This window comes from Orcinus orca, chromosome 6 (genome assembly GCF_937001465.1).
Source record: "Orcinus orca chromosome 6, mOrcOrc1.1, whole genome shotgun sequence".
NCBI classification, from domain to species: Eukaryota; Metazoa; Chordata; class Mammalia; order Artiodactyla; family Delphinidae; genus Orcinus; species Orcinus orca.
In genome coordinates, this window is record NC_064564.1 from 114,530,799 (window position 1) to 114,542,947 (window position 12,149).

General features: G+C 41.5%; 1 protein-coding gene across 16 annotated transcripts in view; it reads right to left on the reverse strand.

Moving 5' to 3' along the window:
• FNBP1 (formin binding protein 1) overlaps positions 1-12,149 on the reverse strand; it is a 140,593-nt gene that overhangs the window by 72,123 nt on the left and 56,321 nt on the right. For all 16 annotated transcript variants that reach the window (XM_049711621.1, XM_049711620.1, XM_049711624.1 and 13 more), the window contains 2 exons: positions 5,205-5,261; positions 4,352-4,499 (listed from right to left, as the gene is read on the reverse strand). In XM_049711621.1, the coding sequence (XP_049567578.1) occupies positions 4,352-4,459 (108 nt within the window). In that variant the 5' untranslated portion in view covers positions 4,460-4,499; positions 5,205-5,261. The remainder of the gene's footprint in view (positions 1-4,351; positions 4,500-5,204; positions 5,262-12,149) is intronic.

The following is a 12,149-nucleotide window of genomic DNA, read 5'->3' on the forward strand; positions in this document are numbered from 1 at the left end:
TACTAGTATTCTGAACTGAACTTGGAAATCCTCTCTATATGCAGTAACAAGATCCAGCAGTAATCCTGTAAATTCTAAATCGTCCCTTTGGGCAGGGAGGATTTCGCCACTGTATCAAATGGCCCAAAATGTATTAGGCTGATGGTTAAGAATGGTACTTAAGCAAGACACTATTTCTAGTCAGCCATGAGAAACAGTAACTCGACCTAAAATTTTAAAAGCGGCTTGTTTTCAATGCCGTCAGCCAATTCAACATTTTTTAGACTGGTCCTGTTATGGACAATATTGTTAGGACATATGGTCACAAGGAGACCTGTATCTGCTCCTGTTTTCTGTAATAAACCCTGATCAAACCCTTTCTGGAGTAGAAAGGAGATTCTGTATTGAGAAACAGAATGACCTGATGGAGGGTACCAGATATGCAGTGCCTATACATCAGTACGCAGAGTGGTGCTAGGTGGTTTGTACCTGTCTTCTGCGATCCTCCCCTGAACTCGGGAAGGTGGTTTATAATAATCAGCCTCAGTTACAGATGCAGAACTGGCTGCTCAGAGAGTTATATAACCTGCCTACGGTTTCCTAGCTGGTGGGGCTGCCGGAGTCCTGAGTGGGTTTGTTGACTGCAGAGCCTGGGTCCTTTCCTCTCCTCCCTGACGGCCGGGAGCTGCGGCTCTCTGGACATACTGCTGATTGAGGCTCTCCTCTCCTCTGAAGAAGATCTGAAGTTCACTGTCAGCCCTTCATGGTCCCGCATCGAAGCAGCAACTGGATTTGACCCCAGAAGAGCTGGATTTGGGCTCTCGCTCTGTTGTGGCCCTTCTGCTGATAATTACCATCACCAGAAAGTGGAAACCATCACATTCTACTGTGGTTTTGACAGTCATCCTTATGAAAATTAGATCACTTACTAAGAAAAGTCAGGGTAGCCAAAGGTGAAAGGTTGCAAGGAGAAACACTGCATAGTATGAGATGATCTCAAGGAGCCCTTTCTACAGCTGACTGCTGATGGAGACCTTCACACCAGTCAGCCCAGCATCCTGGGGTGTAAGATCCAGAAAATAACTCAGTGGGAACCAGAGCATGTGTGTGAATGTGCGCTGCCCTGAGACGTGGGCTGCCTGGTAGCAAAATGTAAGATAATGAGCACAATGTATAAGATAACGGCCCTCCCCCTCCCCCAGGGATGCTGTGAGGATAGAAGTCAGTTATTATAACCTGTAAAAACCAACACTTGAGGGGCTTCTCTGTGGCGCAGTGGTTGAGAGTCCGCCTGCCGATGCAGGGGACACAGGTTCGTGCCCCGGTCCGGGAAGATCCCACATGCCGCGGAGCGGTTGGGCCCGTGAGCCATGGCCGCTGAGCCTGCGCGTCCGGAGCCTGTGCTCCGCAGCGGGAGAGGCCACAACAGTGAGAGGCCCGCGTACCGCAAACAAAAACCAAAAAACAAAAACGAACACTTGAGGCCAAACAGTTAAATATCCAATATTATGAGAGTAATTTTAGAAATCAGAGAACATCAACACAATGCCACATCATGCAGTCATTCAAAATAACGGTAGCTATTACCCACATAATAAGCAAAGCAGAAATGTTCGTGATGCGTGATATTAAAACACCACAAATGTACTTACTGATATTCTTTCTAGAATTTTAAAAGGTTTCACAATTTCTTAAATTTTCATCTCAATAGAATTACAAAAGGCTTTAAGACAGCATACTGTTTACAGCTCCTCTCAACAGAATATCTGACTCAGAGAAGTGTACGTGTAATTCCCCTTAAAATAAAAGGAACACTATGCATCGCAAGATATTATTTAACCTGTGTCTGCACCACCTATAATTTACTCATTATATTTCTATAATTTTTTATTAAAAAAGAAAAAGAATTCAAAGTACAGACATGACAGACTGTAAAAAAGACATGATTACCAGTGAGTAAATAAAACAGAAGGACACAATCATAACATAGCAAAGAAATACAAGGATCTGCAACTAGTAAAACAAAGTCTAACTGAGAACTAAGCTATGTCGAAGAAGGCTGCTTCTACTTCTCAATTCTTTCTTTCACTCCAAGAGTATTGATCGAGAGCCTGCTTTGTGCCACACTGGGCACCGTTCCAGGGACTGAGAATACAACAGTGGACAAGAAAATTCTTGCCCTAGTGGAGCTTACAGAGTGGGGTGAAAGAAAAACAAACAAGTAAATACATAAAATGTTAGATGCTGGTTAAGTACGAAAGAAAAATAAAGCAGGGGGACATGGTAGAAATGGGGTGGAGAAGGTGGGGGGACTTTGTAATTTTAAATAAGGTAAACAAGACAGACCTCCATGAGATGATATTCCTGAGAAAGAAGTCAGGAAGTGAGTTCTGCAGATACCTGGGGGAAAAGCTTACCAAGGCGAGAAAGGCCAGTGCAAAGGCCCTGGGGCAGGATCGCACAGGGTAAGAAGGCCACGTGGTTGGAGGGGGAGAATTCAAAAAAAGTAGGAGGAGGCCAAGTTATGTGGGCTTCACATTTCATGATTCACTCCAGAAATACAATTAATGATTGCTACTAAGGTAAATACACAGAGTTTTTGTTTAGGGTGTTGGCTAAAATGCTAAACTGTATGAGTGAAGGAAGGTCAGCAAGAGACACAAGCCACTGACCAAAGTAACAAATAAGAAGAAGGTATAAACTTTGCAAGGTCAAGGGAAAGTCAGGAACCAGGGAAGTAGTCCAGCATCGTGTTCAGATTTACTGTGTTTACTTTATGATTATATTAGGTATTTTGCTTAATTCCAAACCTTAATATTCTGTTTCACTTCTTCCTTTCCATCATATAAAAGAAAAGCTCTCCTTTTCTTATAAAAGACCAGTCTCCATGGTCTATAGATACTGTCACCGAATTGGAGCTCTGGTGTAGGGTTTCTCAGCCCCTATGGACATTTTGGACCAGGTAATTCTTTGTCGTGGAGGCTGTTCTTTGTGTTATAGGATGTTTAGCAGCACTTTTGGGTTCTACTCACTAGATGCCAGTAGCAACCCCCCCCCCCACCCCCGCTATAATGCCCCTAACAACCAAAAATGTCTCCAGACATTGACAAATGTTTGCTGGGGCGGGGAGCAAAATTGTGCCTGCTTGGTAATCACTGCTTTAATGTGAATAGATAAAAACATCAGCTCAGTGTATTAACTCTTTTTGTAATTCAATGGGTTGATCCTAAGGCATATATCTCTTCCTAACTTCTAAACATACCCAAAGCTATTTGCTACATATTTATAGTTCAGAAAGAACTAAACTCCTCAGATGTTCCAAACACCTTCTTGTCTCAGGGCCTTTGCACAGCTGCTCCCTCTATTGAATGTTTGTCCCATGCAACTCCTACTTGTCCCTCAAGTCCTGTTAAAGCCTTAACTGTCAAGCCCCCCAGGAAGCTTTCCCATGATCCAGAGCATAAGCATGTTAGGTGTTCCCATTTTTTACATGTTCTCACATATGTACTCGTACTTTGTTGAAACTATCACAACTGCAATTAAATAATTATTTTGGTCATTATTATTTAATATCTCCACCATTTCAGCAAGAACCCTATCAATCTTGTTGTCTCATGTATCTCCAGAGCACTAAAAGAATTACTGTGGACTCAAATTTATATAGAAAAGCATATCACTGGCCAACTTTGGTACTTTATTACTAACAAATTATTATGCACCTCACAGGCGATCAAAGTACAATGATACAGACCACCATGGCTTAATGATAAATCTCTTAGGGCAAAATCTTGACTATGAATATATTTTACTTGAGGGTACATTTTTCCCTTTTGTTAACAACAAAAGCTATGAAAAGACTGTAATGATGACAAGAGGAACAAAAAGGCCCTCTTCATTAGATGACAATGAATGAGCCACGGAACGGAGTGGCTGTAACTGAGGTCATCCTTCTGGCTCTTTTGAACTCCTTATAACATTTATTTTAACACAGTTTATTCCACACAGCATACATCATATTGTATTGCTTACTCTTGTATATCTGATAGCCGCAAATATATTTAAATTCCTCAAAGGGGTTAGTATTCTGGGATCCACAAATGAGTTTCAGAATGTCCGAGGGATGCTTGAAATCGGATGTAAAGACTAGTCATTTACTCATTAAATTACTATATAATTTACTCATTAAATTACTCCAGTGTTCGTAGAAACACTTTCTACGAACAGGGTCAGGAATGTTTATACGTGTCTCAAAGGTGGCAATTTAAGACCCACCATCTCATATGATTCCATTTATTGATAATTTTAAAACTTGTAGGGATATTCCCATCATCTTTGGTCCATCTCGTAGGAAGAAAAAACAAATTTTAGTTACCGATTTCCTCTCCTGCTTCAATTCCTGGACGTAGCGTGCTAACTCCACGGTGATCTGGGAGGTCATATTCTCGGAGATGACTTCATGCTGTCCAGCATAATCGTTCATCTCATTCAGGGTGGAAAGGAAGGCTTTACATGCTGTATACCTACAGAACAGAACGCACACCACTCCTTTTCAAACAAGGCACATCCTCTCTCATGTTGCTTCTCACCAGCGAAATAGTAATTAAAATCAGGTTAATTTGCATACAGCTCCCGTAGGGTCTTGACAATTCATTACACATAAGAGGGTTCTCATCAAAATGGTGCAGAATAAATTACAACTGAATCATTTTTCATTGTGTAAAGCCAAACTGCCCTACATAAGGCAATATTTGGCTTTGTTAATAGCCCACATATAACCCAAAATACATATACGTACTATAGGTACTAATATCATGGATATTTAGATCTAAATTATAGATAATACTTTTGGACTTTTCATGTTAAGATGTCCTAATTGCTGTCCGAAACAGACATATTTCTTGGATGAATGAGACGCCTGTATTACAAAACCAAATCAAGATGCAGAGTGTATAATCCACACTTCCTGTATTTGCTTAGATTATATTCTAAGCCTTTCCTAATTACCTTAACTGAAACAATCTGGAATAGGTCTAGTGACTCAGTATAAGTTATTTGAGTAGGTTTTTATTGTCTTTCCCCCAATTTAAAAACTGGCACAGATATGAATGAGGAAGGCAACTTGTTTTTGTAGATATATTATATCTACAAAATATATGTAGATTTCCTTTATAATCATCACCAATGCCATACAGATATTACCACATAACAATCAATGATAAACACACCTGTATTCTTCTTCCTCCTTCGAGTTCTTTTTAGGTTGGTATTTCTTCGAAAGATTCCTAAAACAAAAAGGCAGAAATGTCACTTTACACAGAAAGATAACTGAGAAATCAGGAATGAAAGAAGTCAGTGCTTTTGTTTACAAGTTAAAAAAAGAAAAGTCACAAAATGTCCACAGCTGAAATCCATTTGTTTCCTTCCATCTTTCAGCGTGAAAGACTTGCATAGCTTTGACTCTTTTACCTAAAGGTAGAGCAAATAAGAACAGAAATGGTCGCCAACCGGTCGTTTACCTGGATGTTAAGACCTGACATTATTTAACCGGAGAGGGCAGACCATGTGTTTCTATGCAACCATTATTGCTCTAAATCCAAGGCAAGCATATGGACTGAGTCCAGATGTTTAAATGAAAAATCAAAGTGTCAAGGGCAGGTTTTCAAGGCTGTGTGCCGCTCTCCCAAAACCTAATGAAAACTACTTGTGAATAAGTCTTCTTGAAGGAGGTAGAGACAATATTTGGGGGGATGTTTATGCTAAGACATTTAGCAAGGAGAACTTTTAACCTGCCTAGCAGGCTTGCACTGAACACACTCAGATTAGTCAAAATTGCTCTAATCTATCTTCCTAATCCCATCTCCAGGTCAAGAATCCAGATACTCCCCTCTACATTCTGCATGCTTCAAATTACACAAAAACTAAGAGGTAATCTTGAAAAAAGAAAACTCACTAACATTTGTTCCACTGATTGATTTCTTTTGGGTCCTGATTTTGGCTTCTGTAGTTAGAAGAACAGCCATAAAGGGACTTCCTTGGTGGTCCAGTGGTTAAGAATCCATCTTGCAATGCAGGGGACACCAGTTCGAACCCTGGTCGGGGAACTAAGATCCCACATGCGGGAGGGCAACTAAGCCCATGCGCCACAACTAGACAGAAGCCTGTGCGATGCAACAAAAGATCCCACGTGCTGCAACTAAGACCTGATGCAGCCAATAAATAAATAAATATTGAAAAAAAAGGGAAGAAGAACAGCCATAGATAAAGAGGATGTGGTACATATATACAATGGAATACTACTCAGCCATTAAAAAGAATGAAATAATGCCATTTGCAGCAACATGGATGGACCTGGAGTAAGGATGGACCTTACTAAGTGAAGTAAGTCAGAAAGAGAAAGACAAATACCATATGATATCACTTATATGTAGAATCTAAAATATGGCACAAATAAACCTATCTACGAAACAGAAACAGACTCACAGACATAGAGAACAGACTTGTGGTTGCCAAGGGGGAGAGGGCTGGAGGAGGGATGGACTGAGAGTTTGGGGTTAGTAGATGCAAACTATTACATATAGAATGGATGGACAACAAGGTCCTACTATATAGCACAGGGAACTATATTCAATGTCCTGGGATAAACCATAATCGAAAAGAATATGAAAAAGAATGTGTGTGTGTGTGTGTGTGTGTGTCTGTATATATATATATATATATAGAGAGAGAGAGAGAGAGAGAGAGAGAGAGAGAGAGAGAGAGAGAGAGCTGAGTCACTTTGCTGTACAGCAGAAATTAACATCAACTATACTTCAATTTAAAAAAAAAGAGGGCTTCCCTGGTGGCGCAGTGGTTGAGAGTCCGCCTGCCGATGCAGGGGACGCGGGTTCGTGCCCCGGTCCAGGAAGATCCCACATGCCGCGGAGCAGCTGGGCCCGTGAGCCATGGCTGCTGAGCCTGTGCGTCCGGAGCCTGTGCTCCGCAGCGGGAAAGGTCACAACAGTGAGAGGCCCGCGTACCGAAAAAAAAAAAAAAAAAAGAAGCAGAACAACAGCCCTAGGAGTGGACTAGTGGTCCACAGTGGGACTCCATATGACAGCATCTCAGTATTCACTTCCCTGTTTATTCCATGTTGCTATTCCTCTTTCATAGTAGCTACTTTCATTATTTCACATTCTATTTCTTTCATTTCCCCTGAATCTACAGATATACCTAGAAAAGGGTGCAATAATAAGTTTACAATTTTGATCATGGTACGTTTTACAGACAAAGCGAAATGTGAGTTCACCTCTAACAGGTGTTACTAGGTGACATGAGAGGCAGAGGACTTTAGTAAAAAGGACGTTGCTCTGGGAACCCAGAGGCCATGTGACTAGATGGTGTAACCTCAGACAAAGCAATGGGCAAGCCTGTGCTTCCAGTTCCTCATCTGTAAGCCTGAGTCAGGTGTGTGAAATGACCTCTATTGTCCCTTAAAGTTCGGAAATTCCCAGGGAATATATATCATCCAATAGAATAGTGATTGTTGCAATTACTTTAAAAAGAAGTCATGGGGTTTCCCTGGTGGCACAGTGGTTGAGAGTCTGCCTGCCGATGCAGGGGACGCGGGTTCGTGTCCCGGTCTGGGAAGATCCCACATGCCGTGGAGCGGCTGGGCCCGTGAGCCATGGCCGCTGAGCCTGCGCGTCCAGAGCCTGTGCTCCACAACGGGAGAGGCCACAACAGAGAGAGGCCCGTGTACCACAAAAGCAAAAAAGAAAGAAGTCATGGGTATATAACAATTTAAAAATTATAATTAGACAAACTGATGAAAGAAAAATCTACTGACTTGGAGGTTGCTATCACGTGAGCTATGCTTAAACAAACTACATTGTGTTTTCTCTACTGATACTCTGGATACACAGTAAAGATTATCTAATAGATCTAGATTTGAAAGAATGTGAAAAAGCAGTATTTCCTTGAAGCAGGTGCCTTAGAGAAAAATTAATGCAAAAGAGAGAAATTTTTGTTTTTAATTTAATTTTTTTAACATCTTTATTGGAGTATAATTGCTTTACAATGGTGTGTTAGTTTCTGCTTTATAACAAAGTGAATCAGCTATACATAGCTGATTCACTTTGTTAAAAGAGATAAATCTTATATATTGAAAGCATGGTAGAATTCTTTGAGTTGCCTACCACATTTAGTCCTTAAAAAGGTAGATTTAATAAAAACAATAGCTCCGACTTACATGTACCAGGAATAAATGGGGAGCCATGGAAAGCAGATGACTAATCAATAGGTTATTTTCCAAATGTATTTAAAGCAGCATATATGGGACCTGCAGTATTGAAAAGCCTAGAGGTTGCATGTGAGATATTTTTAGTGCATGGTTTTAAATACTGACCATTTCTTCTGCTAACTATAAATTACAAATGGAAAATGTCACTTCTAAATTCACATCTTATATAAAAACTCATTCAAAACTGTTATTTTAGAGGTTGATTTAAATCTACATTTTCTTTTTAGCTTTCAGTCATTAGCAGATGTAAAAATAACTTAAACTTTATATCTAGTTGAAGGGACCATAGCTTGAAGAGATCCAGGTGAAACCAGTACTTTTTATAGTTCCGTTTTACCAGTCAAATCCTAACCAGGATTAAAGACCTGTTGTGGGTGATCTCCAGTAAAGACGGTCCAGTACTGAAGAATGATTATCACTTTGACGATGTTAGCATATATAGCATTCAAAATGCTTCTTAAAAGCATCAGTGGGGCTTCCCTGGTGGCGCAGTGGTTGAGAGTCCGCCTGCCGATGCAGGGGACGCGGGTTCATGCCCCGGTCTGGGAGGATCCCACATGCCACGGAGCGGCTGGGCCCGTGGGCCGTGGCCGCTGGGCCTGCGCATCCGGAGCCTGTGCTCCGCAACGGGAGAGGCCACGGCAGTGAGAGGCCCGCGTACCGCAAAAAAAAAAAAAAAAAAAAAAAAAAAAAGCATCAATGAATAATTCACTCTATAGACACCAGCAGAAAACTAAAGGCTTAAGAGGTCTAGAAGGGATAAGGATATTTCTCTCAGGGAGCACTACAAAAAAAAGAGCAACTTGCATTTCCATTCTCTGGAGGTGGGCTTTCTCGCCCTATTTGTATGAGGTTATTTTAAAAATAAGCAGGCAAATAAACACCAAAAGCACCTTTAAATTTATGGCGTCTTTCTGAGAACTTTAAATTGTTTTACACACTTGCTCTTCAGATAGGCTAATTAAAAGGTAAAAGGAAAATATACATCTTTTAATAAAGATACTGGATTTAAATTTGGTTGGTCCTAAGAACTGCGGTGAGACTTCTAAAACGGAAAAACTTGGGCCTTATTCCAGACCCTCTGAAATGGAAGGTCCAAGGCTGGACACAGGAATGTTTTGTGTTGTTGGTTTTTTTTTTAATCTGTCTTTTATATTTTAAAAGCTCACCACAGATTGCCAGATAAAGATGGCACAATAAAATCTGATCAGAGAACTGCGCTTTTCCAACAAGAGGCAAAATAAAAGCCAGGAAATTTTCAACAGCAGAAAATAAACCAATGAAGAAAGGCACGTCACCTCAGTCTACACACTCTGAGGAGTGGTGACCAGCGTGAGGGACAGAAAATTCTGGAACAGTGTAGAACAGATGCTTGACCCCACCCTCACAGTCACAGGGAGGGAAACAAGTCCACAGAACCCTGAAAACCGATTCAGACAGAAGTAAACTGAGGGGTGAGTAAGCACTCAGGGGACAGTGACAGAAAAGATCTGAGAGGAAGACATGCAGGCTGGCCACCCGGATGCCAGGACTTGGCAGGAGCTGGGGCTGGCCACCTGGGTCTCTACTTTCCAGGGCTGCAGGCTGAATGCCTGGGGAAGATTACCACAAAACCTAGGGATTCCCAAGGAATAGGGGTGAACGCCTTTGACCTAATGGAGTGAATGCTAAAACAGAACCTCTAACAAAGTTTCAGAACAGACAACAAAACTCAGAGCCTCAAAGACAAGATGTACAGAAACAAGTGCTTTTGAGACCATGCCCCATGGGGTTAATAAAAACTGGTGAAGAACAGAAATTCTTGAGCTTGCCTTCCAGTTTATTAAAAACCCCTTCACGTGTAACCTGCCTTCACCGATCGAGCCGATGCTGTAACTGTTGCTACAAAAGGCTTAGCTGTCCTCCAAGCATCACACAGCCGACACAGTAAGATGTTTGCCTGGGTTGTTTTCCAGGAACTTAGAGCTAGCTGTGTCTAGCTCAAGCTCAAGCCAGCTAAGACTGGTCGGGACTCCCTAAAACAGGGCCTGCACAGGTGTCTGGTAAATGACATTTTGACACCAGAGGGCCAAAAACCCCACCGTCAGATCATGCTAGGCGCCTCCATTTTTGAACATGCATCCCAGGAAGGAGCAAGTAACTCAGATACGCCTGCACAGAACACTAATTACCTCACCTTTGCCCTACCTGCAATCACCTTTCCCCACGCCTAAGACTACCCTGCTTCTTTATCCCATAAATATCCCAAGCCTCTCACCTTCAGGGAGGTGGATCTGAGACTTGTTCTCCTATCTCCTCGCTTGGCTGCCTTGTGAATAAACCCTTTCCCTCCTGCAAACCTCGGCGTCTCAGTGTTTGGCTTGTTGCATGTCGGCAAACGAACCTGGTTTGGTAACACTTTCCTCCACGCTTACCCTATAAGGGAGCTCAGAGGGAAAGACCAATGGCACCGGAAGCACAGCAGTGATTATTCACATTCTATCAGATCAAAGAGGGGCACTGGTGTTGTTTGTGTTAATAACAAAAACATGCTTAGGCATCAACCTAAGACGTTTACATGTTTTATCTCATTAAGTCCCCTCAAGAGCCTTATAAGGTGAGAATTATCATCATTATTATTATTCACATATTACAGTTGAAAAAGACAAAGCACAGAGAGTAATTTGTCCCAAATCATATTACTATTAAGCGGAAGAACATCCCAGGCATTGGGACTCTTAGAGTCTGTTACTTGTAACCACTTCACTAAACTGCCTGTATTAAATATAAGCAAGGTGAAGGGATGTAGTATGTAATACAGAAGAAAAGGAAGGGACTTCCCCGGTGGCGCAGTGCTTAAGAATCCGCCTGTTAATGCAGGGGACACAGGTTCGATCCCTGGTCCGAGAAGATCCCACATGCTGCGGAGAAACAAAACCCGCGCGCCACAACTACTGAGCCCGCGCTCTGCAACAAGAGAAGCCACTGCAATGAGAAGCCACTGCAATGAGAAGCCCACGCACCGCAACGAAGAGTAGCCCCCACCCACTGCAACTAGAGAAAGCCTGCGCACAGCAACGAAGACCCAACGTGGCCAAAAATTAAAAAAAATAAAAACAAAAAAGAAGAAGAAAAGGAAGGAAGAAAATGACAGAGAAAAACCCAATCTGGAAGAAAACATACAAGGAAATGAAGCAAATCCTAACTCCTCCAGAATATTTGACACGATAAACAAATTTAATAAAACCACAAAGCCAATAAAGCAAGAATCCCCAGCCTACAGGACAAAACAGAATGGGATGAAACTGGGAGGCTGCAAAGCTAAGGAAATGAACTAGGAACGAAAACACACAACTCCAGAGCTAATAAATAAATTAGGCTGGATATCAAATTTAAGAGAGGAAAGTTTTAAGACAATCATAACGTGGAAAGTAACTCTCATAATCAGAAAAAGAAAAAAGATCTGAAGAACAAGATGCTGTAACATAAGGAAAATGGATCTCTGAAGCATATGACCCAATAAGTAGAATAGAAAAAAATTCAGATATAATTGAAGAAAGTTCCCCTGAAATAAATTATTGACTTTTTATATGAAAGGGAAATTGACAAAGAGTGATCAACCACAAGGCATTGCTTGGTAAGGTTATCAAACTGCTAAAGTGGAACAAAAAATTCTTCACATACAGAGTCAAAAAAGCAAGTCACCTACAAAGAATAAAAATTTGGCTGGCCCCAGACTTTTCAACCAGAAGACAATGCAGCAGCAAAGTTTGGAGAGAAAAGTATGACCAGAGAATAATCAAGTCAAATTGTTGTTAAGTGCAGTCGACCCTCCACATCTGTGGGGTCTACATCCACAGAGTCAACCAACTGTGATCAAAAATATTGGGGGGAAAATTCCAGAAAGTTCCGA